This window comes from Tachysurus vachellii, chromosome 2 (assembly GCF_030014155.1).
Source record: "Tachysurus vachellii isolate PV-2020 chromosome 2, HZAU_Pvac_v1, whole genome shotgun sequence".
NCBI lineage: Eukaryota > Metazoa > Chordata > Actinopteri > Siluriformes > Bagridae > Tachysurus > Tachysurus vachellii.
Genome location: NC_083461.1, coordinates 16,805,940 through 16,830,545, shown reverse-complemented (window position 1 = coordinate 16,830,545; position 24,606 = coordinate 16,805,940). Strand labels below are relative to the sequence as shown.

At 39.5% G+C, this 24,606-nt stretch overlaps 1 protein-coding gene across 4 annotated transcripts in view; it reads left to right on the top strand.

The window, feature by feature from the left end:
* The window catches only part of trrap (transformation/transcription domain-associated protein), a 62,477-nt gene extending 52,966 nt beyond the window's left edge, over positions 1-9,511 (top strand). For all 4 annotated transcript variants that reach the window (XM_060860371.1, XM_060860352.1, XM_060860362.1 and 1 more), the window contains exons 65-71: positions 563-824; positions 4,221-4,446; positions 4,599-4,816; positions 6,075-6,259; positions 6,764-6,967; positions 7,841-8,035; positions 8,145-9,511. In XM_060860371.1, coding sequence (XP_060716354.1) covers positions 563-824; positions 4,221-4,446; positions 4,599-4,816; positions 6,075-6,259; positions 6,764-6,967; positions 7,841-8,035; positions 8,145-8,429 — 1,575 coding nt within the window. In that variant the 3' untranslated portion in view covers positions 8,430-9,511. The remainder of the gene's footprint in view (positions 1-562; positions 825-4,220; positions 4,447-4,598; positions 4,817-6,074; positions 6,260-6,763; positions 6,968-7,840; positions 8,036-8,144) is intronic.
* The last annotated feature ends 15,095 nt before the right edge of the window (positions 9,512-24,606 follow it).

Here is a 24,606-nt window from a genome sequence, read left to right as displayed (position 1 = left end):
AAAATTATAGAAAAATTCATTAGTAATTTCAGATTTCTACAGAGCTGTGGCATAAATGGCTTTACAATACTTTTTAGGTGTCTTCAGTGTCTCTGTAGTTGTGTAGATGAAAGCTGACACAGGCGTTGGCGCAGGGCTCAGTGAGGATGAAAAGTGGCTTTGCAGTGCTGGGGAGGCTTTTGCTCTCATGCTAATTGGGTTGTGGTGAGCAGAGAGGTGTGATTGATGGCTGTGGAGAGCGAGAGGGACTAGGCACTGGGAGATGGGCAGCCCATGACAGCAGCAGATGCAGTGATATGCTGAGGCTTTACAGGGACAATGGAAGGTGACGGCTGTGAACACATTGTCCTGAGGGACAGCCCTCTGCATCTGGCACACTGGGGGAATGAGGCAGTATCAGACAAGGGGAAGATTTTCTATCATTTTTTTTTTTTATTTTTTTTTTTTTATAAATGTAAAAATATTAAAGAATGTATATTTAAGGATTGGCTTGTACTAAATGTTGAACAAAGAATTGAAGAACAATAAACAGTTTCCCCTCACAGCCTGCTCTCATTCTCAGGTACTAAGACAGCTCCAGCAAGGCTTGGCAAAGTGCCATTCTGTGGCATTCGAAAAAAGTGGCGCAGTGTCTGATGCTAAGATTACGCCCCACACTCTGAACTTTGTGAAGAAGCTGGTGAGCACGTTCGGAGTGGGATTAGAGAACGTCTCCAATGTCTCCACCATGTTCTCCAGCGCTGCCTCCGAGTCTCTGGCTCGCAGAGCTCAGGCCACGGCCCAGGACCCTGTGTTCCAGAAGATGAAGGGCCAGTTTACCACAGGTTAGTACTCGTATACACACACGTTGTTGCCACTTATGATACCAAAGTGTTGCCTTAAGGGGGCAAGTCCATCAAATACTACAGATGCAGGGTTCCAAATATCCCCTATATGTATATCTCCTCCTTTAGTAGGCATGATATTCATTGCGATCCATACTCAAACTGTGCTGTGTGTTTATGGTGGAATATCAGGATTCAAGTCAAGAAGCTTTTATTGTCATTTCAACCATATATAGCTGTTGCAGTACAAAGTGAAATGAGACAACGTTTCTCCAGGACCATGGTGCTACATAAAACAAAGACAGAGCTAAGGACTTTAGTAAGTCAATCCTAGCCACATACAGTGCAACCTGGTGCAAACAGTGCAGGACAAAAGACAACAAGACGGTGCAGGACGAAAGACAGTGCAAACAAAAAATACAAGCGATTTTCACAAAAGGCAATACACAAGACAATACACAAACAGCGCAGACCAATGTAAATACTGCATTCTATATTGCATGTGCAGAAATACTGGAATGAACACATTAGTAATTATAGCAGAAGTTACATGAGGTATTGTAATGTATTGTGCAAAACAGCAATCGACTGAAATGTAAAAGACAGCATGTGCAAAGTTTAAGTTGTAACCATGCAGTCCAAAAGAGCTCCTGTGCTACATGAACACCACCTGGCTCAGGAGATAACTGTGGCTATAAACCATTTGATTATATCCATAAGGTGTGGCAGGATGACTGTAGGACACTGGGTGTGTTCAGTAACAGTTTGCTTGCGTAGGAATTAATCAGCATGTTGCTTAATTCAGTGTTTCACATCAGTGTTTCATTTCCGAGAGGAGGATCCCCTCCACCTATTTAATGTCTACAAAATAGGTTCTCCGAGAGAAGGCGAATCGTATGTGGTTATGTTCTCTTTAGCATGGAGATGGTAATCGCTACTTGTGGCACGTCAAAATAATCTTACGATTTGATTATCATTCCTGACTGGGAGAAGACTTTCCCTTATTCCCCGAGCATAATATAGCATCTTTCCAGTTCTCCTGTTTCACCTGGCGAAGGGGAAAGCATGGCAAGAGATGTGTGAAAAGTCCATAGAAAATCCCTCATTTCATATGAGGCCTTAATTTGGTGGATGCAACTCAAATATTTCCAGCTCACTCTCCTCCTGTTTTTCCTTAGGCCAGATCCTCAGGCTTGTGGAGTTGTAGAAATGCTAGCTACAGCTAAAGGTGTGTGTGTGTGTGTGTGTGTGTCCTGGGGGACTAAACGAGGGTGTGAAGCAGATGTGATGGTGCCAGCTGTTTCACATTCATTCTTCCAAAGCTCTGTGCAGCATACGTTGGTTCTCAAAAGTGAGATGACGGATAGAAAATATAATTTTATTCATGAGAGTACACACGCTTACACCACACATAATTTGCCAGGCAAAGCCCATTTAATCTGATCATAGCCAAACCATTTGCCTTATTTATAGTGGGTGGCTGCCATAGCTGCATGTCTGATGCATTTCTATTACTTTTTCTCATCCCTTCCTTAAGAATCTTCTTGTCTTCTCGATTTTTCTATCCAATCCATCATACACAGATAAAAGAAATTTTGGCCTCTGCTGCTTTTTGAGTTTCCTGGTAACTTGCACTGTAAGTCTGATGCTGTGAAATATGTATTTCTTGTCAAGCCGTAACCTTGCGATGGTCCTGTGATGGAAGTTAAAGCACAGAGCTTGTGCGCACACGGAAAGCACAGGTACCACACTCTGGGCCTGGGGGTTGCAAGCTCTTGGCCACTTCTACACTTGGTTGGCTGGTTATTAGTTGGAAAAAACATCTTCCTTTCATTCTTTGTGTCCACAAGTCAGAGAGCAGGGTGTTTGTTTCTATGTTGCTGTGAGCTGCATAGATCTGGAGGCAGGCTCTGGAGCTGAGATCTCGCTTCACGCTGTGTCTGTGCGCACACACACACGCGCGCGCGCACACACACACACACACACACACACACACACACACACACAGTAGCAAGTCTCTCGAGGGCAGCGTGTTTATCAGCAAACAACTTGCTGTACCCGCACTCTATGAATTGTGCGTTTCTAATGAGACATCCCATTACATCATCTGTGGATTATCTGCATTTATGAAATATTTGTAAATATTACCATTATAAATAAATGAATATTGTTTTTTTTTTAACAATAGCAGCTTTTAAAAAAAAAAATAGATACTTTCAAATGCTTACCTGTCGTTGAGGCACTTGTTATTAAACGGGGAAAACACCGGCCTCTGTGGCACCCCGGGCTTTGTAAACAGGAGAGAAAACAAATGATGTGGGCCAGTCATGTTACCTATCTAGTCAGGAAGCTCATCTTTTGCACAGTCTTTTGAGAGTTCTAGCCTAGAAAGCACTTATTGTTGTATTTTGAAGTGGGGGAAAAAAAAAGGGAGGGGCTTCAATTTCCCACATGGCCTGAACATGCCCTGAACGGGACGCCCATTCATCACAGGGCACTCACTATGCACTTTTTCTCACACACGTTGACCTCAGTTTAGTAGTCGGTTCACCAAAAGGCAGGTTTTCTGGAGCAGGAAGGATATGGCAGCACCTAAAAAAAACAAAAAAGTTTTATAAAAGTGACTCTTATGTTGCCTGTGTCTTATTTAGTGGCTTTTAACATAGGAGTTTTGCTTGTGGCAGTTTGTTTCCACTCAAAATGACACTCAAAACACTGACAATATTACGTGCCATGAAGGCAGTCAGAGATCTTTAAGTGGCTCATCAGTATGCATGAGGCACATTTCACTGCTTTACTCCTGGCTGACTGACAGCTCACTGTGACAGGCTTTGAATCTTATGCACTTCAATCAAATGTTTGAAGACACGGGAAGGGTGTGAGGACCGTCATATCATCGTGAGATGTTGACAACCTTGCCATTCTTTTAAAGCTCAGGCTGTATAGCAAGACCGTTCTCGGATTGTTTTACAGTAACGGAGAGGCACAAGAGCATTATGAATAAAGAGCGTTATGATGAAGTTGTGCCCTGAGGTTGTCTCCTAAATTAGGAACATGGCTTGTGTTAAGCTTGCACCTTTTGCACCTTCTTTATCAGCCAATGTCATTTAAAAGTTGAACTGAGCATGTAATCACTTTGCTTCCCTCTCCATGCTCACTGATGTTATCTGTGGACTCGCATCACAAGAGGAACATGGGAGAGAGTACAGCACAGCACTTCTTATTCCTGATCCTTAGATAACGTGTCTCTTTCTTTCCCCCCGTTCTCACCTGTCTCCATTCCTCTTCCTTCTTTTTATTTTTATTTATATATGTATTTATTTATTAAAAACAACCACTCTCTCCTGTGTCTTATCTTCATCTTTGTCGTTCTGTCATGTCTGTTTGCTGGTGCAGATTTCGACTTCAGTGTACCCGGCTCTATGAAGCTGCACAATCTCATCTCTAAACTAAAGAAATGGATCAAGATTTTGGAAGCCAAGACCAAACAACTGCCAAAGTTCTTCTTGATTGAGGAGAAATGCCGTTTCCTTAGCAACTTCTCAGCCCAGACAGCTGAAGTGGAGATCCCAGGAGAATTTCTCATGCCCAAGCCCACACACTATTACATCAAGATAGCAAGGTAAAGAAAATCTATTCACACACCCATGCGCACACACACACTCTTGCCTTCCTACTCATGTGGCAAGATGTTTCGACACACCTCTTTTTCCCCAGAGCTATAAAAATGCCCCATGCAACTATTAACCCATGAGGTGATGTTCTCATCCTCAGGTTCATGCCCAGGGTGGAGATAGTTCAGAAGCACAACACTGCTGCTCGCCGCCTCTACATCCGTGGGCACAACGGAAAGATTTACCCATACCTGGTGATGAATGATGCCTGTCTGACAGAGTCACGCAGAGAGGAACGGGTACTGCAGCTCCTACGCCTACTCAACCCCTGCCTGGAGAAGAGGAAGGAGACCACCAAGAGACATCTCTTCTTCACAGGTACCATCCTCACATTTCAGCATCATGCATCTTAATTACAGGCTGCTTTAATATGCATCGTTTGAGTAGGAGTACGCAGCTATAGTATAGTGACCTATGAGAGATCTGAACAAAGATAAAACAGCACTGATGTAAAATCACACAGAGGTCCATAGATAAAAATATTTCTTTTTCAGCCCAGCACACTAAGGGGGGGAAAAAAAGCAATTCTGACACAAAAAGAATGCATAAATGAAGTTATTTCATTGAAAAGAATGTTGTATTATGCTACAAACGAAAAGCTGATTTCATATATTAAAGCTAAAATACTGAAGCGGTTTAGTTTCTTTAGTTCGTGTGTAAGGCTGAGTGCATGTGCTGTTGATAAATTTGACATAGTTTGCTTTGGGGAAAATAAATACTTGATGTTTTTTGTTTATTGTACTTTTAAAGATTTTATCTTCTCGTTCTGTTTATCCATCCGTCTAGTGACTCAGCCCCGATTGGCTAGTATATATTAGACCTGCATTAGTGGCTGCCATATGAAGCTGTGTATTTTATACTTGGCCGTACTGTTCAGAGCTCGGCTAAACGGCCTAGTTGTTCCCTGTTAGCTCGGCATAGGAGTGTGATATTGCAGTGAAAACCAATGAGCTGCTCATCTTCTCTCAGCTGTATGACAAGCAGAAGGAATAAGAAATGATGTCAAGGACACCTTATGAAGCCTTATAGGGTTCTTATTTTTCCTTGGTGATCCGTTTGTTTTTTGCTTGAGTTGCTTGTCTTTAGTACATATTATCAGGTCGCTTGTCTTTTATAAGCTAATGAAGTACTTGCTGTGCAAACCTGCAGCATATTAGTGGTTTCCTGCAGCGTGTGCTCAGGGCTTGTGGGCGTTTTCCCGAGAGCTCTCTCCTCACAGGTGTTTTCTCACAGGCTCTTTCAGCCATGGATTGCTTTTGTTTAAAAAATGATATGACTGGGGAATTGCAGTCTCAGTTCACTCACTGTGTAAATGGAACGATTGTATCGACAGTGGCGCGTCTGTGGAATTGTTTAGATGGTTAATGGATGCGCTTTGGTTTCTTCATAGTTTACTGTTCTATAGGATTTTAAATATATCACCACACTTGGGGTTTATTTATTTTTCTGTGTGTGTGTAATTCAGTTTGAGACTTGTAGCATAATACTGTCTGTTTTTAAAAGCGAGCCTTATTTCTACTAAGCCGGTCTTTGTCTGGCTCCATTAAATGTGATTGTGTTGTGCTGTGTTGTGCAGTGCCCAGGGTGGTGGCCGTGTCTCCTCAGATGCGCTTGGTGGAGGATAATCCTTCATCCCTCTCACTGGTGGAGATCTACAAACAGCGCTGTGCTAAGAAAGGCATTGAGCATGACAACCCCATCTCCCGCTACTATGACAGATTAGCTACGGTACAGGCCAGAGGAACACAAGCCAGCCATCAGGTAAAACATCCATCACACTGGAGCCTTACACTTTTTCACTCGGTGCACTGTCTGATGGCCTCCTCAAGTGTGCATAGGACCTTTTCAATTTAAATGATGAACTCAATGTAACTAAAGTTCCTGTTTGTTTATTCATTCTGTCATATGTTATGCAGTTTTTTTTTTTTATCATTTCAATTTTACATCATTTATGACATGTTCAAGTGGAAAAAACAATACATGCCTCTTGTTTATCTGTTGTAAGCAAAACTCTAGCAATTTAACTACGTATACGTCCATCCTCAATACACTGAACTGTATAGACAATGTTCTAGTTTTAAGAAACTTACATGATTTATCAATATCAAATGCTAGTGCATAAAATAGGACTTATTTAAAGGTTAAGAACAACCACAATGCTTAATCGAAATCAAACGCTGAACTCGTTTTTTTATTTAGTTGGAGATTGAGGTTCCAAGTCATGATTATTAAACACAGCGTAACGTTTATTGTGCATGTGTACAGGTATTGCGGGACATTCTGAAGGAAGTTCAGGGCAACATGGTTCCTCGCAGCATGCTGAAGGAATGGGCTCTTCACACCTTCCCCAACGCAACAGACTACTGGACGTTCCGCAAGATGTTCACTATCCAGCTGGCTCTCATCGGCCTGGCCGAATTCATGCTGCACCTCAACCGCCTCAACCCTGAGATGCTGCAGATTGCCCAAGTAAAGACTGCTCAGCTACTATATAGTAAAAGCACACAAGGTGGTTAGAGCTACTGATAAATATGCGGTTCTGTAACACCGTTAGATCTGGATATAAAAAAAATATCCAGGAAAAAAAAAATGGTTTTATAGCTGCACTTTTTTAACATTAGTGGTTATGAATACACAAAGTCCAGACCGACTCAGTCCTCTCAAGGGATCCATCAGAGATGTGCGACTCCAATAAAGTGTGGTCTCGCAGCAGTGTGGATCATCACACAGCAGATGAAGCACTGACACACCTTCATGTACCGCTGATCGCCGCTGTGCTCCTCGGATGTGAGGAGTGTTTCAGATGCCCTGATTATCTGCTCAGTCTCCTGCTGTCAGCCTTGATTCAGTTTATAAAGGCTGAATGTAGAAGATTTGGCTCTCTATCCTTATAGCAATGGGGCAGGTAGATTTTGGAGCGCAGAGCACGTTTGAAAGTCTTCATTAGAAATGATTGTTAAACAGATGCTCCATCCTCTGATCTTAATCTGCTTTCTTTTTTTTGGTGGCAAACACGAGCAGGCAGCTAGGCAACATGATTAAGTGTCCTCACTGCATGCTCCTTTCTACAGACCTTATTAGGCATAGTGAGATTACAGAGACAAGCACAAGTGTGCTTTCACACATCTCTCTCTGGTTTATTGCCATCAGGAGGGCTTTGCTCATTGATTGTGCTTGAGGTCAACCTTTTCCTCACATGTTGGTCATCTTGAGCATTTAGTAGTCAACGATCTTTGAACTTCTATCATGGGACCATCTTGTGTGTGCAGTGGTTTATATAAATATTCACAATGATTTGCGTGCACTAGTGCTGCATTTTTACATTATTGTTATTGTTCACAGGACACGGGGAAGCTCAATGTCTCTTATTTCCGCTTTGACATCAACGATGCCACTGGGGATCTGGATGCCAACCGGCCTGTCCCCTTCCGCCTGACGCCCAACATCTCAGAGTTTCTAACCACCATCGGTGTCTCAGGCCCTCTCACAGCTTCTATGATCGCTGTGGCCCGCTGCTTTGCCCAGCCCAACTTCAAGGTAGTGTCCATGCCCTTCTAATACCTAAAATTCATTTATTTATTTTTTTTAATATAGAAACAACATGTAGTGATTGCCCTTTCATCATCTTCATATATTCGTTCTTCAGGTGGATGGCATTCTGAAAGCAGTACTGAGAGACGAGATCATTGCTTGGCACAAGAAGACCCAAGAGGACACATCAATGCCTCTGTCTCCTGCTGGACAACCAGAGAACATGGACAGCCAGCAGCTGGTGTCACTTGTCCAGAAGGCTGTGACCGCCATCATGACACGTCTGCACAGTCTGGCTCAGTTTGAGGGTGGAGAGAGTAAAGTGAACACACTGGTGGCAGCTGCTAACAGTCTGGACAACTTATGTCGCATGGACCCAGCCTGGCACCCGTGGCTATAGAAACGTCGACTTACTCCTGTAGCTTTAAAAGAAAGGGAAGTGTCACTGTGAAGCAGTTTGGTTGACCAACCAGGTTAAATGTGTCTTTCAACACTGGCTTTTCCTGAAGGTGTAGAACTTTTTTGGAGAGTATGATGAACTTATTTACAGACTGTAATTGGAAAAATGAACCATCAATGTCAGATAAATGTCAGAGCTTTATTGTGCTGATTGTTATTCCTGTCAATAGAGGGCTTGTGGCTGAATGTTTCCTCACAGCCATTAAAAACTGCTTTGTACTTAACCTGATAACGGCTGCTGTTCACCTGATGTGCTTAGCAACATATGTATTTGTTGCAACATCCATGGTTTTAAGCCTAAACTTTCCAGCAAGCAGAATAACCCTGCAAAAAAGTGGCTTTTTGTGTTTTCTCTGCCAGGGACAGCTTTAAGATTGTCCCAAAAGATTTAATTCACAATGATTTCAAGTCTCAGGTCTAAGAGTTTATCATTTTTGATCTGCTAGTAAGAGACATGTTAAAGCCTATTCAGCTTCATGATATAAATTTTGTGTCTTAGGATTCCTGTAAATTAATGGCTTTGGATTGTTAAGTTTATGATGTGAATAGTTCCCACTGTGTTTGTTTAATTCTTTACCATTTTTTAACCTTACTGTGATAATTTTCTGTGCCTATTCCCTCTTGTCTGCACTACTGTCTAGCCCTAAATCCTCAATTCTTCTGTCTTCTCTGCTCCTTTAGAGAAACCACACACTATTCTGATACAGCAGAGCACATTGACCTGTTATTATACTGTTAAGAAATAAGCAATAGTGTTGACAGGATTTTATTTTACCCTCCCAAATGGATAAAAAACCTTTACAATCCAGTCATACAAGCTATACAGAGAGCTACGTATGATGCTGCCTTTTAGCTACTCTTAGGTTCTTGATCCTCTTGACATGTTTGTCATTGATGGGCCTGGACTCAAGTTTGTACATGTCCCTGCATTTTCTAATGGTGCATACATCGTGCCAATTCAAGGACTGTTACTGTAAAATGTAAATAAGCATTTTGTTTTAATAAAATGCTCTTTTTAGAAAAGCAGCAGAGCTGCTACCACTGGTTTGGGTGTGTGAGCCAAGTTTGTGAAAGATGCCTGCTAGTTGTGGAGTTGATGAACACTTGGTTCAAGCTAGTTCTAGGTTTATTACTGAACCACAGTTCTACAATTACTGGCACCCGTCACAAGGCACTTTTTTATTATTTGAAAATTGAAGAAATTCCTTTCCTAATTTCTAGCAAAAATCCTCAAGATTCTTTTAACCCTTTTTTTTTTGTCAAAATGTATGTGGTAAGATTGTGTACATGTGTAAAAAAAAAAAATATAAGGTTGCACAAGTGGAAAAAAAAATCCTTTTGTCATCCATCATTATAGAGAAAACCAAAAGCGTTTCAACATAAAACAGCAGTTAAACACAAGCATACATAAGTTTTAAGCTGCATCCTGACCATTGTTGAAGATTTTAAAAATAAAATATGAAACGTTATTAAAATATATTAAGAATTAAACAACAAAATTTTAATTTATGATTGTTAGTTTGTACATTTGCTTGATCCACTCAAAAAAATGTAAAAGTCTGTTGTATTTTCATTTCAAATCCAATATATTTTGGTAGACAGCTAAAATGGCAGTAAATCCAACTCTGCTGCTAAAAAGCTCGGACTTGTCGAGGCCTGCACCCCACAAGACCTCTAAAGGTGTGCTGTGGTATCTTGGTATCTGGCACCAAGACTTAAGCAGTAGATGCTTTAGGTCTGTAAATGTTGCAGAAAAGTTACTCTTCTGTGGAATCAGAGCGGGGGGGGAGCCTTCTCTTCACATACGTATCAGTTAAATCTGGTGTCCATGACCCTGTCTCTGGGTTTGCTGGTTGTCCTTTCGTGGACCATTTTTTATAGGTATTAAATTACTGTACCCTGGGAACCACACAATCTGGTGTTTTGGAGATGCTCTGGCTCAGTTGTTTAGTCATCACAATTTGGTCCTTACACTTTGGCCTATTGTTCCTACTTCTAACACATCAACTTCACTTGCTGCTTAATATATGCCACTCCTTGACAGGTGCCAATGAGATAATCAATGTCATTCACTGCTTACAGCGTTACATTGCATCTGTTACTTTTTTATTTACATTTTTTTAAGTGACCATTTTAAATTTTCTGCTTTTAATTAAACAAAAATAAACCAGTCCATCGACAATCTCATGGCATCCCATGCTTCAGGTCCAACACTGCAGCACTGCAACACTGCCCTTGACTATTCAGCTCGTGTATAGTCTTGAAAACAAACAAATCAGTGCGTCAAAAGTCCTTGAAAGTGCTAAAGTACATTTTGGCTGTGTAAATTCTCACAGAAAGCTGAAGGAATATCCCCTTCATCGTAGGAGGAGATTGTGCTCTAGAGTGAAATGTGAATAAGTTTACAACTCTCATGGCTCCAGTCTAACTGCCCTTCCAGTATATCCCACTGGCTCCTTTCTGCCTAATCTGTCAACACCTACACACCCTTCAGAGCCATAAACCTCAGCATCCTTAAAGCTTCTCCACACCCAAGTTCTTCCAAATCTGGCCTTGATCAAACAGCATGAGTCAGTTTAATGGTTTTGCTGAGCTACCACCTCATTCATCTCTGCTCACTTTTAGCGGGTGTTAAGATCTACTAAAGCACAAGGCTGTGTCTCCTGTTTTACAGAAGGGGAAACCCACCACAACCGTACATAAGAAAGTCCCCCAAACAATTGCACACAATCACAATCCAAAGCAACTTTTCAAGTGAAATGTTGCCTCCCTGCAGCTTATTTATGCGTGCGTTCCTTCAGAAATCTGCGGGTAGATTCGGGACGGAGAAAGGAAGGACGAGGAAGCGATATGATGGTTGGATACCTCTCCCTGGCCTGTAGATGTCTAGACTGATAGAGGAAGGCGATGAGGAAGCTGATTGATGGAAGCCTTCAGGGAGAGTGGGCTCTGTGATTGACACACATGCTGAGCATCAAAGGAAGAATCCTTCACTCCATCTGCGACTCTGTCAAGAGCAAACACACCCTACATGATATCTATCTGTCTGCAGTCTACAATTACATGGAGGTGTTTTAATTCATTCTAATGAAATAGCTTTTCATTGTCATTGTGATGGAAAGTGATTTGGTCTGAAGGATTATAGGTCTAGTACTTAATGGGATGGATTAAGTGCAGTTTTCAAGTAAGTGGCATTTTTCTAAACGACTGGCACGGCACAACTGTTGAATTACTGAGAGCAGCTCTGAACGATGTCTTTAAAAATTAGGACACCCTTTACTTGACTTCATACAGTGCTAAATGTCATCAGCATAAGTGCTTCATGATGACTCCATAATCAAAACCTAATAATTTCAACATAGACTTTCTGGCCACTTTATTAAGCACACCTGCTCAATAATATACTTATTTATGCAATAATCCAATCGTGTAGGAGTCTATAAAATCATGCAGATAAACATTAGGAGCCTCCAATATTGTTTGGAAATGAGGAATAATGGGTTCTCTAGGACTTTGAGCATGGCGAGGTCGTTGTTACCAGATGGACTGGTTTGAGTGTTTTAGAAACTGTTTTCTGCGATCTCTAGAATTGACATGAACTGGCGAAAAACGTTCGCCTCACACCTTCAGGGTCGGGGTTCGATTCCCGCCTCCACCTTGTGTGTGTGGAGTTTGCATGTTCTCCCCGTGCCTCGGGGGTTTCCTCCGGGTACTCCGGTTTCCTCCCCCGGTCCAAAGACATGCATGGTAGGTTGATTGGCATCTCTGGAAAAATTGTCCGTAGTGTGTGATTGAGTGAGTGAATGAGAGTGTGTGTGTGTGTGTGTGTGCCCTGTGATGGGTTGGCACTCCGTCCAGGGTGTATCCTGCCTTGATGCCCGATGACGCCTGAGATAGGCACAGGCTCCCCGTGACCCGAGGTAGTTCGGATAAGCGGTAGTAAATGAATGAATGAATGTACAGTATAACTTTCTGTATAATTGTTGTAATGAAGCGTTTGGTAGTGATGTTCATTTTTCCTGGCTGTTTTATTATTTATAAAATTTTAAGAAAGCGTATTTCCATTCCATGATTAATATTTCAGTCATAGTTTCTCTGAACCTCAGTTAACACTTTTTTGGTGTTTAACATGTGAGCCCAAATGAGTATAATATAAAACTGACTTTTCTACCAGTTTTATGTCTGTTGTCCTGATGGACTATTAACTGTAGTGTTACAAAACTTTACCATAGCAGGCTTTTTTGCAGCAGTAATTTATTTACAGCTAAAGAACATTTTTAAGATAGAAGGTGTACATTTGGCCAGGGGTCTCATTTAACAACATGAAACTGAGCCATTGTTTAATATTGTATAATAATAATTATTTTATTTGAGACCTGATAGTTTAGTTGTCCCTGTTTTATTCGTCTATAGACTTTGCACCTATAGAATTCATTTTTATACAATTTCTCATTAGATTCAAACTGAAATCATTTATAGGCTTAAAACTAGAATTTTTATTTATTTATTTATTTAAATATTTATAGACTTTGAAACTAGAAACGCCGACTATGCTTCATGGACATCACTTTAAGAATCATCACATTCACACAATTTCATTTTTTTCCCAAACAGATTGCAGAGTTACCTGCTGAGCAGACATCTGCTACATTTCTGACGTGTGAACAATGCAGATGTGTCTGATGGAAACGTTAACACTAATCACACAAATATCAGCTTTTCTCTCCTGTCTTAGCCAGAGCGGTTCAGTTAGAGCACATCTTTCCTGGTTTCAAGCCATACACTAATAACTCGTGTTATAGGCTAAACCCAAAACATGCTGATGGCTGATGATAACTCATAAAGGATGTGAGATAAACTGTACTGACTTAGATATGAATCACATGTTCATACAGTACTGCACTATATACTGTAAAACTACAGCTCCACTGCAGCATGTCATTTACAAAGTGACAATTTGCCATGTGTCACATACTGGAAGTCATTTTACGGCAGGGTTAGTGTGAGGATAAGCTGATCGAGTGTGGAGGTTTTGAAATCGGAAATGGCTCACTGCTTTTTCCACTTAACCATTTGCTGCAACATGTTTGCTGTGGCTGGAGAAGCACAGACAGGACAGAACATATGCATGTGGTCTGGCGTTTGAAGAAATAACTTGATTCAATTGTGGATCAAATATGTTGTCATTTTAAATTGTCTTCTGGGTCGTTAACCATAGTTTGATCTGCAAGAAAAATGTATCAGAGCTTATTATTATTATTATTATTATTATTATTATTATTATTATTATTATTATTATTATTGGGTGGCACACTAGTACAGATAGAAACGTTGCTCTAGATCCAGAGTCTCTAGTGAGATTCTGAGCTCAGCTTTCCTGTCTAGGCTGAGTTTATACGCATGGTCTTTGTATCTTTATTAGAGTTTTGGTTTTATCTGGAGTCTTTGGTTTTGTTTCACTGCCAAAGAAAAAAACATGCCAGGTGTACTGGCTAAAGTCAGTTGCCCCTAGGGGTGTGTGTCTAAAAGTACCTGAATAGCTTAGAATGGGACTGTGAATGGGTTGATGAATAAATGTTCTTTACTTTTGTGTTTTTAAATGATCTTAAAGGTCATTCTTTCCTGTATGCCATGTATCTTTGTTTTATATGGAGTGTGTTTACTTACTGTTCATGTAGTTGTATCAGAGGGTAATGATTTTATCATTACTTTCACATTAAATGTGAGAGAACTGGACAAATGAGTGTGGATGTGTGGACTTCAATTTCACCCTGATTATAAACTGTGTCTTAGGATTGTAAGAGACAAACCCGCTCCCCGCCCCTTACTGTGTCGGACTGGGGGAATTTTCTGGCCTGCTGATTTCCCTCATTACATCGTGTCTTTGGGTGCTTGTCAGACACACCTCCCACATCCTAAATCAATTAACCACTCTCCTCTCCAAGTGTCCTGATCTTTTAGCAGGCAGAGAAGGGAGAGTTGGTGTGTTTCTGACAGGATGACTCTCCCCAGCCCTCCTCCCAATGCCCTGATTTAATTTGTTTGGTAATATGAGGATTGGCATGTTCAGCCCAGGTTCAGTCCAAAGTGAAATTGGACAAGGGCATTGGAGCTTCACCATGTAAAACTGTCTCACCTTGACAGCTGGCTGATTGGGCTGAGGATTGCCTGAGAAGAGCACCTGAATGGAGTGCACACACCAATTCATTTAGATGCGTGCTGGGGGATTCAAGTCTGAAGACGTTGTAATGAAGATGGAGGTAAGTGGGCAAATCCATAGTGTGTAAAAGAGAGAATGCAAGCACAAGTTGTGAAGTCTTGGAACAATTTAGCCCCCGGGCTGTGAACTTTTTCTAAAACTTAACATTTCAGGCATTGCTGTTTATAGCATATGGATAAAACTATTGAGCACGATAATTTATACTTTTCAGGACCTCTTCTCTGCGGTATCAATCTAGAAATGCTGATACAGCAAGCAGAGTAGATAATTGGGTTACTTGTAGCTTGTGCTACTAAAACCCACTGGCTTTACTCCAGCTTGTCAAGATCGACATCTCCTGTCATAGATCATAATGCCTCAACTGACAATGACATATTTATCTGGAAACGTATAGAAATGTGTTTTTTTTTTTTTTTTTTGCTGAATTTTCCGTTTTATAGGATAAACCTATCCAAGAAATTGCATAGTGGATGAGCTTAGTAATGTGAGTTATCTTCTTATGCAGCTTTATAGATATTTGTATTGCATCCCAATTCACCCCAGCCAGTTCTACCCTGTTATATGAGTGTTTCCTCCCTGATAATGCAAGGTTGCTTCAGTATAAGCACAAAGTTCTGTGAAGCTTAGCTTAGGATTCCTTGATGTCTCTTAAGTACACTCTTTTCAAGGCAGCATGGTACTGCATTGTTGCTGCCTAACAGCCACAGGCATCTGGGTTTATTCCTAAGCTTTGTTTCCGTCTGTGTGTATTTTCACATGTTTTACCCGTCTTCATGAACGTTTACTATGGGTTCTCCACCCAGATGTATTGGCTTTGCTAAACTGGCCCTAGATGTGTTTGTGGATGTGAGTGTGAGGATGTGTGTGTGCATGGTGACCTTTGATGCACTGGCATCTTATGCAGAGTGAATTCACTTGTCAGTGATTCCAGGATAGGCTCCAGCTCCTCTGCAAGTTTAACAATGATGAATGAATGAATGAATGAGTGAATGAATGAATGAATGAATGAATTAATTAATTTTTTCACAACACTCGGTCTCCTTCACACTTGTATTCACTCACTGAGCACTTTATTAGAAATTATACTAATATTTGGTAATGTCTCAATGCTCTCAAAACAGACGATATTCTTCGTAACATGGACTCCTCGAGATAATGGGAACATTCCTTTAAGATTCATGCTGCAGATTTGTAGGTGCGTTTTCAGGCTATAGCTGAACCTCAATTAAGGGCTATGCTATTGCTGTGCAGTTCTAATATTTTGTTGTATTTTGAAAGTTAGCTATTGATACGGTGGCCGGGAAGTGCAAAACAAATTAACAAATCCGAAAACACATTAACAAATCCGAAAACACATTAACAAATCCCAAAACACATTAACAAATCCGAAAACACATTAACAAATCCGAAAACAAATTAACAAATCCCAAAACACATTAACAAATACGAAAACAAATTAACAAATCCCAAAACACATTAACAAATCCCAAAACATATTAACAAATCCAAAAACACATTAACAAATCCCAAAACAAATTAACATATCCGAAAACACATTAACAAATCCCAAAACAAATGAACAAATTTGAAACCAATTTAACAAATCCCCCAAAACAAAATAACAAATCTGAAACCAAATGAACAAATCCCAAAACAAATGAACAAATCCCAAAACAAATGAACAAATCCCAAAACAAATGAACAAATCTGAAAACAAATTAACAAATCCCAAAACAAATTAACAAATCCCAAAACACATTAACAAATCCCAAAACACATTAACAAATCCCAAAACACATTAACAAATCCCAAAACACATTAACAAATCCCAAAACACATTAACAAATCCGAAAACAAATTAACAAATCCCAAAACACATTAACAAATCCGAAAACAAATTAACAAATCCCAAAACACATTACTAAATCCCAAAACATATTAACAAATCCAAAAACACATTAACAAATCCCAAAACAAATTAACATATCCGAAAACACATTAACAAATCCCAAAACAAATTAACAAATTTGAAACCAATTTAACAAATCCCCCAAAACAAAATGACAAATCTGAAACCAAATGAACAAATCCCAAAACAAATGAACAAATCCCAAAAGAAATGAACAAATCCCAAAAGAAATGAACAAATCCCAAAACAAATGAACAAATCTGAAAACAAATTAACAAATCCCAAAACAAATTAACAAATCCGAAAACACATTAACAAATCCGAAAACAAATTAACAAATCCGAAAACACATTAACATTAACATTAATGACAGTCGTCTTGTCCAATGATCGGTAAGTTTCCATTCACAAACTATACCTACCGCTTCCGGGTTGTCTGAATCGGTTAATGTGTTTTGGGATTTGTTAATGTGTTTTCGGATTTGTTAATTTGTTTTGGGATTTGTTAATGTGTTTTGGGATTTGTTAATTTGTTTTGGGATTTGTTAATGTGTTTTCGGATTTGTTAATTTGTTTTGCACTTCCCGGCCACCGTATATTGAGGCTCAAATTCATATCTGCCAAATATTATCTTACATTTGTTACTATTTAATTGGTGGAAGCCATTCTTCAGAAACAACAGCTCTGTGCTCAGATTGGATTTTTATCTCACTTGGAATTGTAAATGTAATTTTCAGCAGTCTTGAAATTCTGCACTTTTTTCTGCACTGCAAAGAAAATGACATTTAGTATGTTTTTTTTTCACCTCAAATAACTGTGCTGCTGAACTCATTTGATTCCTTTAGTAGCCATTGTTATGGTGTTCATCTTTATCGTGTGAAAGTCTTTCTTGACATGTGCTTTTCTCCCATAGGAAAAGCTGCACTGTATGAGAGCTGCTGATGTGGAGGGACACACTGAGCATCTTAAGTCCAGCTCATTTCCACCTCCAGTGGAGGGAGACGGCTCCTTTGGCCCTCAGGAGAGATAAGTGATCACGGCCAATCACACCTCATGGCAGGTGGAGACGAGGTGGTGGTAGCCAGTCAGCACCTCAAAATAATTGCCCATGATTTTTTTCTTAGTTGAGAGGAAAATGCGTTAATGCTTTGACTTTTAATGGTAATGTACAGTTCCTTTTAATTAACATGTCCTTTAAGGGCATTTCTGCTCTGGTAATGAACATGATCTGAATTCATTCATTCATTCATTCATTTTCTACCGCTTTATCCGAACTACCCCGGGTCACTGGGAGCCTGTTCCTATCATAGGCGTCATCGGGCATCAAGGCAGGATACACCCTGGACGGAGTGCCAACCCATCGCAGGGCACACACACACACACACACACACACACACTCTCATTCACTCACACACTACGGACAATTTTCCAGAGATGCCAATCAACCTACCATGCATGTCTTTGGACCGGGGGAGGAAACCGGAGTACCCGGAGGAAACCCCCGAGGCACAGGGAGAACATGCAAACTCCACACACACAAGGTGGAGGCGGGAATCGAACCCCCAACCCTGGAGGTGTGAGGCGAACGTGCTAACCACTAAGCCACCATGCCCCCATGATCTGAATGATTATAATAAATTCAAAGAAGATCATATCACAGGCAATAACATTTCTAGCTCACCAGTCTGCTCCAGTTAAATATTCTGTCACCTGAGAAAAAATATTCTGAGCCTAATTTGATTTTTTTTATATTACTGATTTTGTAATACAAATGATATTGTGTGTGACACTTTTTCCCTCCACCACGCCCCTTTGTCACTTTGCAGCAGTTCCACAGGGGATTGGCTAAATATAATTCTCGTATCAGGACTCAGCCAGCTAATGCAGACTTTCATACAGTCTTTCAGGTTTAGCATAAAAATAAAAAGAATCATATTTGTAGGATTTAAGATGTTGTTTTTTTTACACCATATGTATGCAACATATGCCCAATAATGAGCAATGTGGAATTCAACCTAAGGCTTGTACAGTTCCAGTTTGTCTCCAATTTGCTGTGCATTTGGCAGATGTGCGCTCTCAGAATATTTTGTGCCATGATTCAAACTGAAATAGTGTAAGAACAGTAATCTCAAATGTATGTCTGTGTTGCTTTCTGATTAGTTATTGGCCCGTTGATCTTACGATTAGTGCATGGAATATATAGAGTTTGGAATATACAGAAGAACCAAATGTACTATTCTGACAGATTTGCCAGCGGCCATTATTGACTCCTCAACATTGGAAAGAGGTCTTTCTAATTAGCATGTTCATAGAATCTGAATTTCTTAACGAGAGCCTCTTTATCCGCTTTTAAACCATCAAATGACAAATGAGAGAAACCACTATGTACAGTAACATCTGAAAAGGAAAACTGCTTGCTGTTATACTGTGGGAGGCATTTTGCTCTCATGGATTTGGTCCACCTGTCCCCTTACTGACAAGAGTCACCACAAATCAATAGAAAGTTATTCTGACCTTGTATTATCTGTTCAAGGACAAGGATTCAATGGATGGTTTAATGAGTTTGAAAATGATGTAATTAATTTTGACAGCTATGCAGGAGCTACATACTGTATAGTGGCCACTGATATATTCCTTATATATAAATAACCTGTACACCTCATTCATTTATATTTTTTTACATTATATATATACAATTATATAATCTCATGCATAATCTCAGACAGATACCGAAAAAGAGCTCTCATCAAACAATGAATGGGGGAAAAGTGACATCATTGACACTGATTATAGCACAGTTGTTGGTGCCAGACAGGCAGCTTTAAATATTTTAGAACCTGCTGATCTCCTGGGATTTTTGTGCACAATAGACTCTAGGGTTGACACAGCATCGTTGACACAGCCTTGTTGATGTGAGAAGCCACAGAAAAAAACAGACTTGTTTAAGATATGTATATGGCCAGTGTGGTCTTGTGGTGTTCTGCTGTTTTAGCTCAAGCCTGTATATTAATTAAACCCACCCAACATGGATGCTCAAAAGTTCAAAACCAGGCCAAACGACTCAAATGGGCTAAGCTGCTGTTTCAGCAGGGAAGCTGCATGTTCAGTCTCTTCACTGAAGCTGCTGGTTCCTGGAATTACATCTTTAATGAAACACATCCCTTGCTCCATTTCTCTTTATGGCCCATAATGATTATTAAACTCATCCACAGTGCTATCAGAAAACACAATAAGGATCTAATGATGTGACCAGTGGTTTATCCGAGCTTCATCAAAACAACCAACACTTCCTCCACAGGAATCAATGATTAAATCTTTAATTACAGCTTTCATTTATTTAGTATGCTTAACATTTTTCTATAGGTTTTTGTTGTCCTCATGTCACGTTTTAAGACATCACTAGACGTGGGTTTTCTGAATTGTTTGTACAGTAGCACAAACACAGTCTCTTCACACACATCAGTTACAGGTGACGAATGACTTCATCATGTACGTATATATTATGCGCAGATGTTCAGTGTATTCGCATAATGTACATTATTGCTGACATACTGTATCCGTGCAAAGAAAGTGGTGCTCATTTCATCTTGCTGTTTGATTTCCATATAAAAAACATCACACTAAATCATAAGAACAATTGCTGCTCGTTCCATGATCATAAACAATTAGCTTCCATTACAAACAATGTGTTCAGACTAACAAGCAAAATATCGCTCACTGGAGAGCTGCCTGAACACGGAAATCCACTACAGCCAGTTTAGAGTGTGATATGGCCTGCTTTGACAATAGCTCAGGCCTTTTCTGCAATCCATCACAAATACATGACTTACATTTCTACTGAACAGGTTGTATGACATCAATGAGATGAATCATCATGAAACATATTTTACTCACATTAGATGCATTTGCATGGTTCATATTTTTTAATAACTCCTATTGGGACTGGTGTCAGTGAATATAAAATATAGACACACTGACACTTAATGAATCCACAGTTACAGATGATCCAAAATGAAGGAATGAATACTGTGTTCAAATAAATAAAAAACATTTCAAAATTTGATGACCAAATTCCAGTGTTCAACCCTTCTTTACACAATACACATCTGAGCTGAACAAGTGGAGTGATTTATTCCTCCCAGAAGCAGGTTAATGTAATGTCATGGCTAATAATATCCCCGTTTATATAACAGACACAGTTTATTTGGCTGATGCCTTCAAAGTGATGTTTCTCTGCAGTGTTTTCATATTGCATTGGTAGCTAAGGGACTTCCACAGCCTGGAGTTCTCTTTACTATTAAGACAATCAGGAGCTAAGCGGGAACAAATGAGTAGTTCTTTATTAACACCTATCTTATTCCTGTGAAATACTATAAACTACTCAGTAAGTATGATAATAAGAGTTCACTATTAACTATGCAGTAATGAACTCAAGCATTAATTACCAAGTCATATTTCCTCTGAACTTATTTGTTTTTTATTTGAATTTCTTCATTTCCTTCATCTTCCTTCATCTTCATCTTCATATGTTAATGATTGTTTTGTTACATTTAATCAGAACTTTTTATAGCCAAATCAAATGATTCATTAAAATTTTTAATTAACATGCATTATAATCAACTCATGCAAATCTATTTGAATCATTTAATTTTTGCTACCTTTAGCCCTTTATAAGCATGTCTATATAAGTCTATATACGCATGTTGTAGCTGATAGAACATTTTTTGAAAGCTAAAAATGGAGTTGAATTAATCATCATTCATGCTTCATTCATTTTCATAAGCCTTGTAAAAGCCAGTGTGTTCACATCATTACTGAACATTTGCTAGGGAAAATGGACGAGAGAATGAGTTATTATCAGACGCCGAGAGTGGTCTAAGCGAGCTTGTCATAGACTGCTTGTCAGTCAGGCCTTAGAATGGTTTTATTTAGAGCCAGAGTATGAAAATGTCTGTAGCCTACTGATTAATCTACCAATTGCCCTTACTGTATCCTTCACTGCTCGTACCATAGCCTCACCAGCCCTGATTTCCACTGAGACAACATCCTATAATTCAGGCATTGATTAGGAAACACAGTGGAGTGGCTGGGCCATGTAGATAGCAGACTTTAATTTACCTGGCTGGATATGTGGAGAAGACAAACTAATGATTAATGGTAGACTATAAATATTGCAAATGCATAAGAGGCTATCTGATTAGACACAGTGCCAAGAAAAAATGTTTTCATGTTTTACATAGAAAATTTGATGTCTGGGATTTTTTTTCCTCTATATACAGTATTACAAGGATGGATAAACAGAAATGAGGCACATTTCAATTAATTATTTAACACAGTGGATATACACTGATAGGATTTCTTCATACAGCACATTGTGTGAATTTTTCTGAGGAATCAATTGGTGTCTAAAGACAAAATAACTTAATCCCATGACCATAGACTATGGAGGGACAGAATATTAGCAATGAAGCTTTTTGGGAGTTTGAGACACCTTTTTTTCAGTGACTTATGCAGCAGGTGTTTGCCAGCTTTCAGCAAAATCTTTAAAAACATGATAGACCTAAGAACAGCCCAAAGAAATTTTGTCAGTGGAAACAGGGGACACACTTTTATTATTTTTCTCAGCCTTTGGGTGGGAGACAAGGTCAGCATAGTGCACACATGTTTCTGATTTATGGATAAGATCCACTCCATTATCATCCTTTCCCTCTAACACTTTCCCTTCTCTGTATAAGGTATTTTACAGTTGAAATGGTTCTGTACATCATGTACATACTGTTTGCGTATTATTTGTTAGAGAAACAACATTTTAACAGCCATGGTGTATTTTTTCTGTCTATTATATCTATTCTAGTTTGCATAAAATCCACAACTCTGGCAACCCTACCCACTTCTCCCATCCTGAAAATATTCACAGCACAAGCATGGGACAACGTGACGCCTGTCCCAGTAGGCCTATACTAAGGCTTGTTGCAGTCGCCCACACACAATCTATGTTTATTAAGTACAAAAAAAAAACTCTGTGGAGCTAAATAAGGGACATGAGCTTGCTTATTATGTCTGTCAAATACAAAAAAAACTGTTCAATCAAAAGAGATAAATACAAAAATTATTATTATAACTGAATTCAAAATTATTGTAAATGAAAAAAAGGTTTGTGAAGCCTTTCTTGAATGGTTGAATCATAGTGTGTTCTTCAAACTTTAATTTTATCAAAAAAGCCACTTTTGCAGCAATTACCGCCTGGCTGACCTTTGGCATTCTAGCTGTCAATTTTTTAAGATAATCTGATGAGATTTCACCCCATGCTTCCTGGAGCATATACCACAAGATGGATTGGCTTGATGGACTCTTCCTCTGTCTGGAGATTGTGCTGACCACTCCATTACAGAATTCTGGCTGACTGGTTATTCTCTAAATATTGCTGGCATTGTTTGGTGTGTTTGGGTCATTATCCTGTTGTAGAATTAAATAGGCTCCAATCAAGTGTTGTCCACAGGGTATGGCATGGTCTTGCAAAGTCCCTTCTGCTCTGTAAAATCTCCCATTTTACCACCTCCAAAGCACCCGAGACCATTACACGGCCTTCTTGCATCTTTTCATATGCTCTGCGTCTCACATATGTTGCTCTGTTTGATCCAAAGACCTCAAACTTGGTCTTATCTGTCCACAACACATTTTCCAGTCTTCCAGTTTTCACTATCTGTGCACTTTTGCCCATCTCTTTTCATTTTCCTCTGGTTAGAACCAGATTGTGATAGCCTTAATTTCTAAGCACAATAGAATTTAAAAGAAAATCATTTGATCAATTTGATGTATTAAAAAATAGAAGAAATTTGACATCCAAGCAAGCCCCAACTCCTCTCTCTCTCTCTCTCTCTCTCTCTCTCTCTCTCTCTCTCTCTCTCTCACTGATATATATATATATCAGTACACTCCTGGACCTATGGACTCTAGCTTCTTACTCACTCTGGCTCCTCTGGCTATGAGTGTTTCCTACTTCAAACAGTCTCTTAACCTCCAACTAGCCCTTACCGTACATGGTAGATTTATTGTATTGTGATGAGGACAGAAGATCAAGCTTGAAATTCAAATGCGATTGCTCTAAGCCTGAATCAAACCCTGAACCACTTCAGTATTTCTCTACACTGATAATTCCAGTCAAAAAGCAAATAAACCTCAACATGCAGAGGCCTGAAGCTGCAGAATGTATCTTATAAAGGCCATCGTTTCAGGCTCTGACGGGGCATATTATAATAGTTCAGAGGGAAGGAAACTTTTAATATGTACAGTATGTTCTTGCTACAGGGTCAGAGCCATATAACCATCCGCAAATAAAATTCTTATCTACCTGGGCTTTACACTTGACACTGGGGACAATTGTCAAATTAATCAACATGTCAGGTTACTGTAGAAAAAAATGACCTCATTCTCTGTGCGTGATTGGTAGATCGCACCCAGAGACTCTAGTGAAGTGTTAATTAAAAGCAGTAATACAGTTGTCAGTGTCGATAAATCAATGAAAACCCCAGAGAAGGAAGCAAGAGGAACAGCGTGGTGCCTGACTTTTGGAAGTAAACACACTTTCCCTACTAGCTCCATGACCTTTTTAGCTAACAACAGTGAGCAGTAAGTATAACAAGTCAAACATATTCACAATAAATGGCTGAATATAAAATAATTAGAATTTTTTTAATTATTTTGATTCTAATTTAAAGTCAGACTAGTCTACACAAAGTGTGTGTGTGTGTGTGTGTGTGTGTGTGTGTGTGTGTGTGTGTGTGCGTGTGTAAAGATTAGAACAGGGAATCCAGAGTATTTTCACTCCTGCATATCTAAAGGGAAAACGTTAGCACAAAAATATGGGTATCGCTTTACTTTTCCGTTAATGATAGTTTTCTTTCTGATAAAACAAGCTATGCTTTGCTTTTCATACGCTTTACTTCAAGAGAGATAAAAAGTGAGTTTGGTGACTGTTTAAATAGTAACT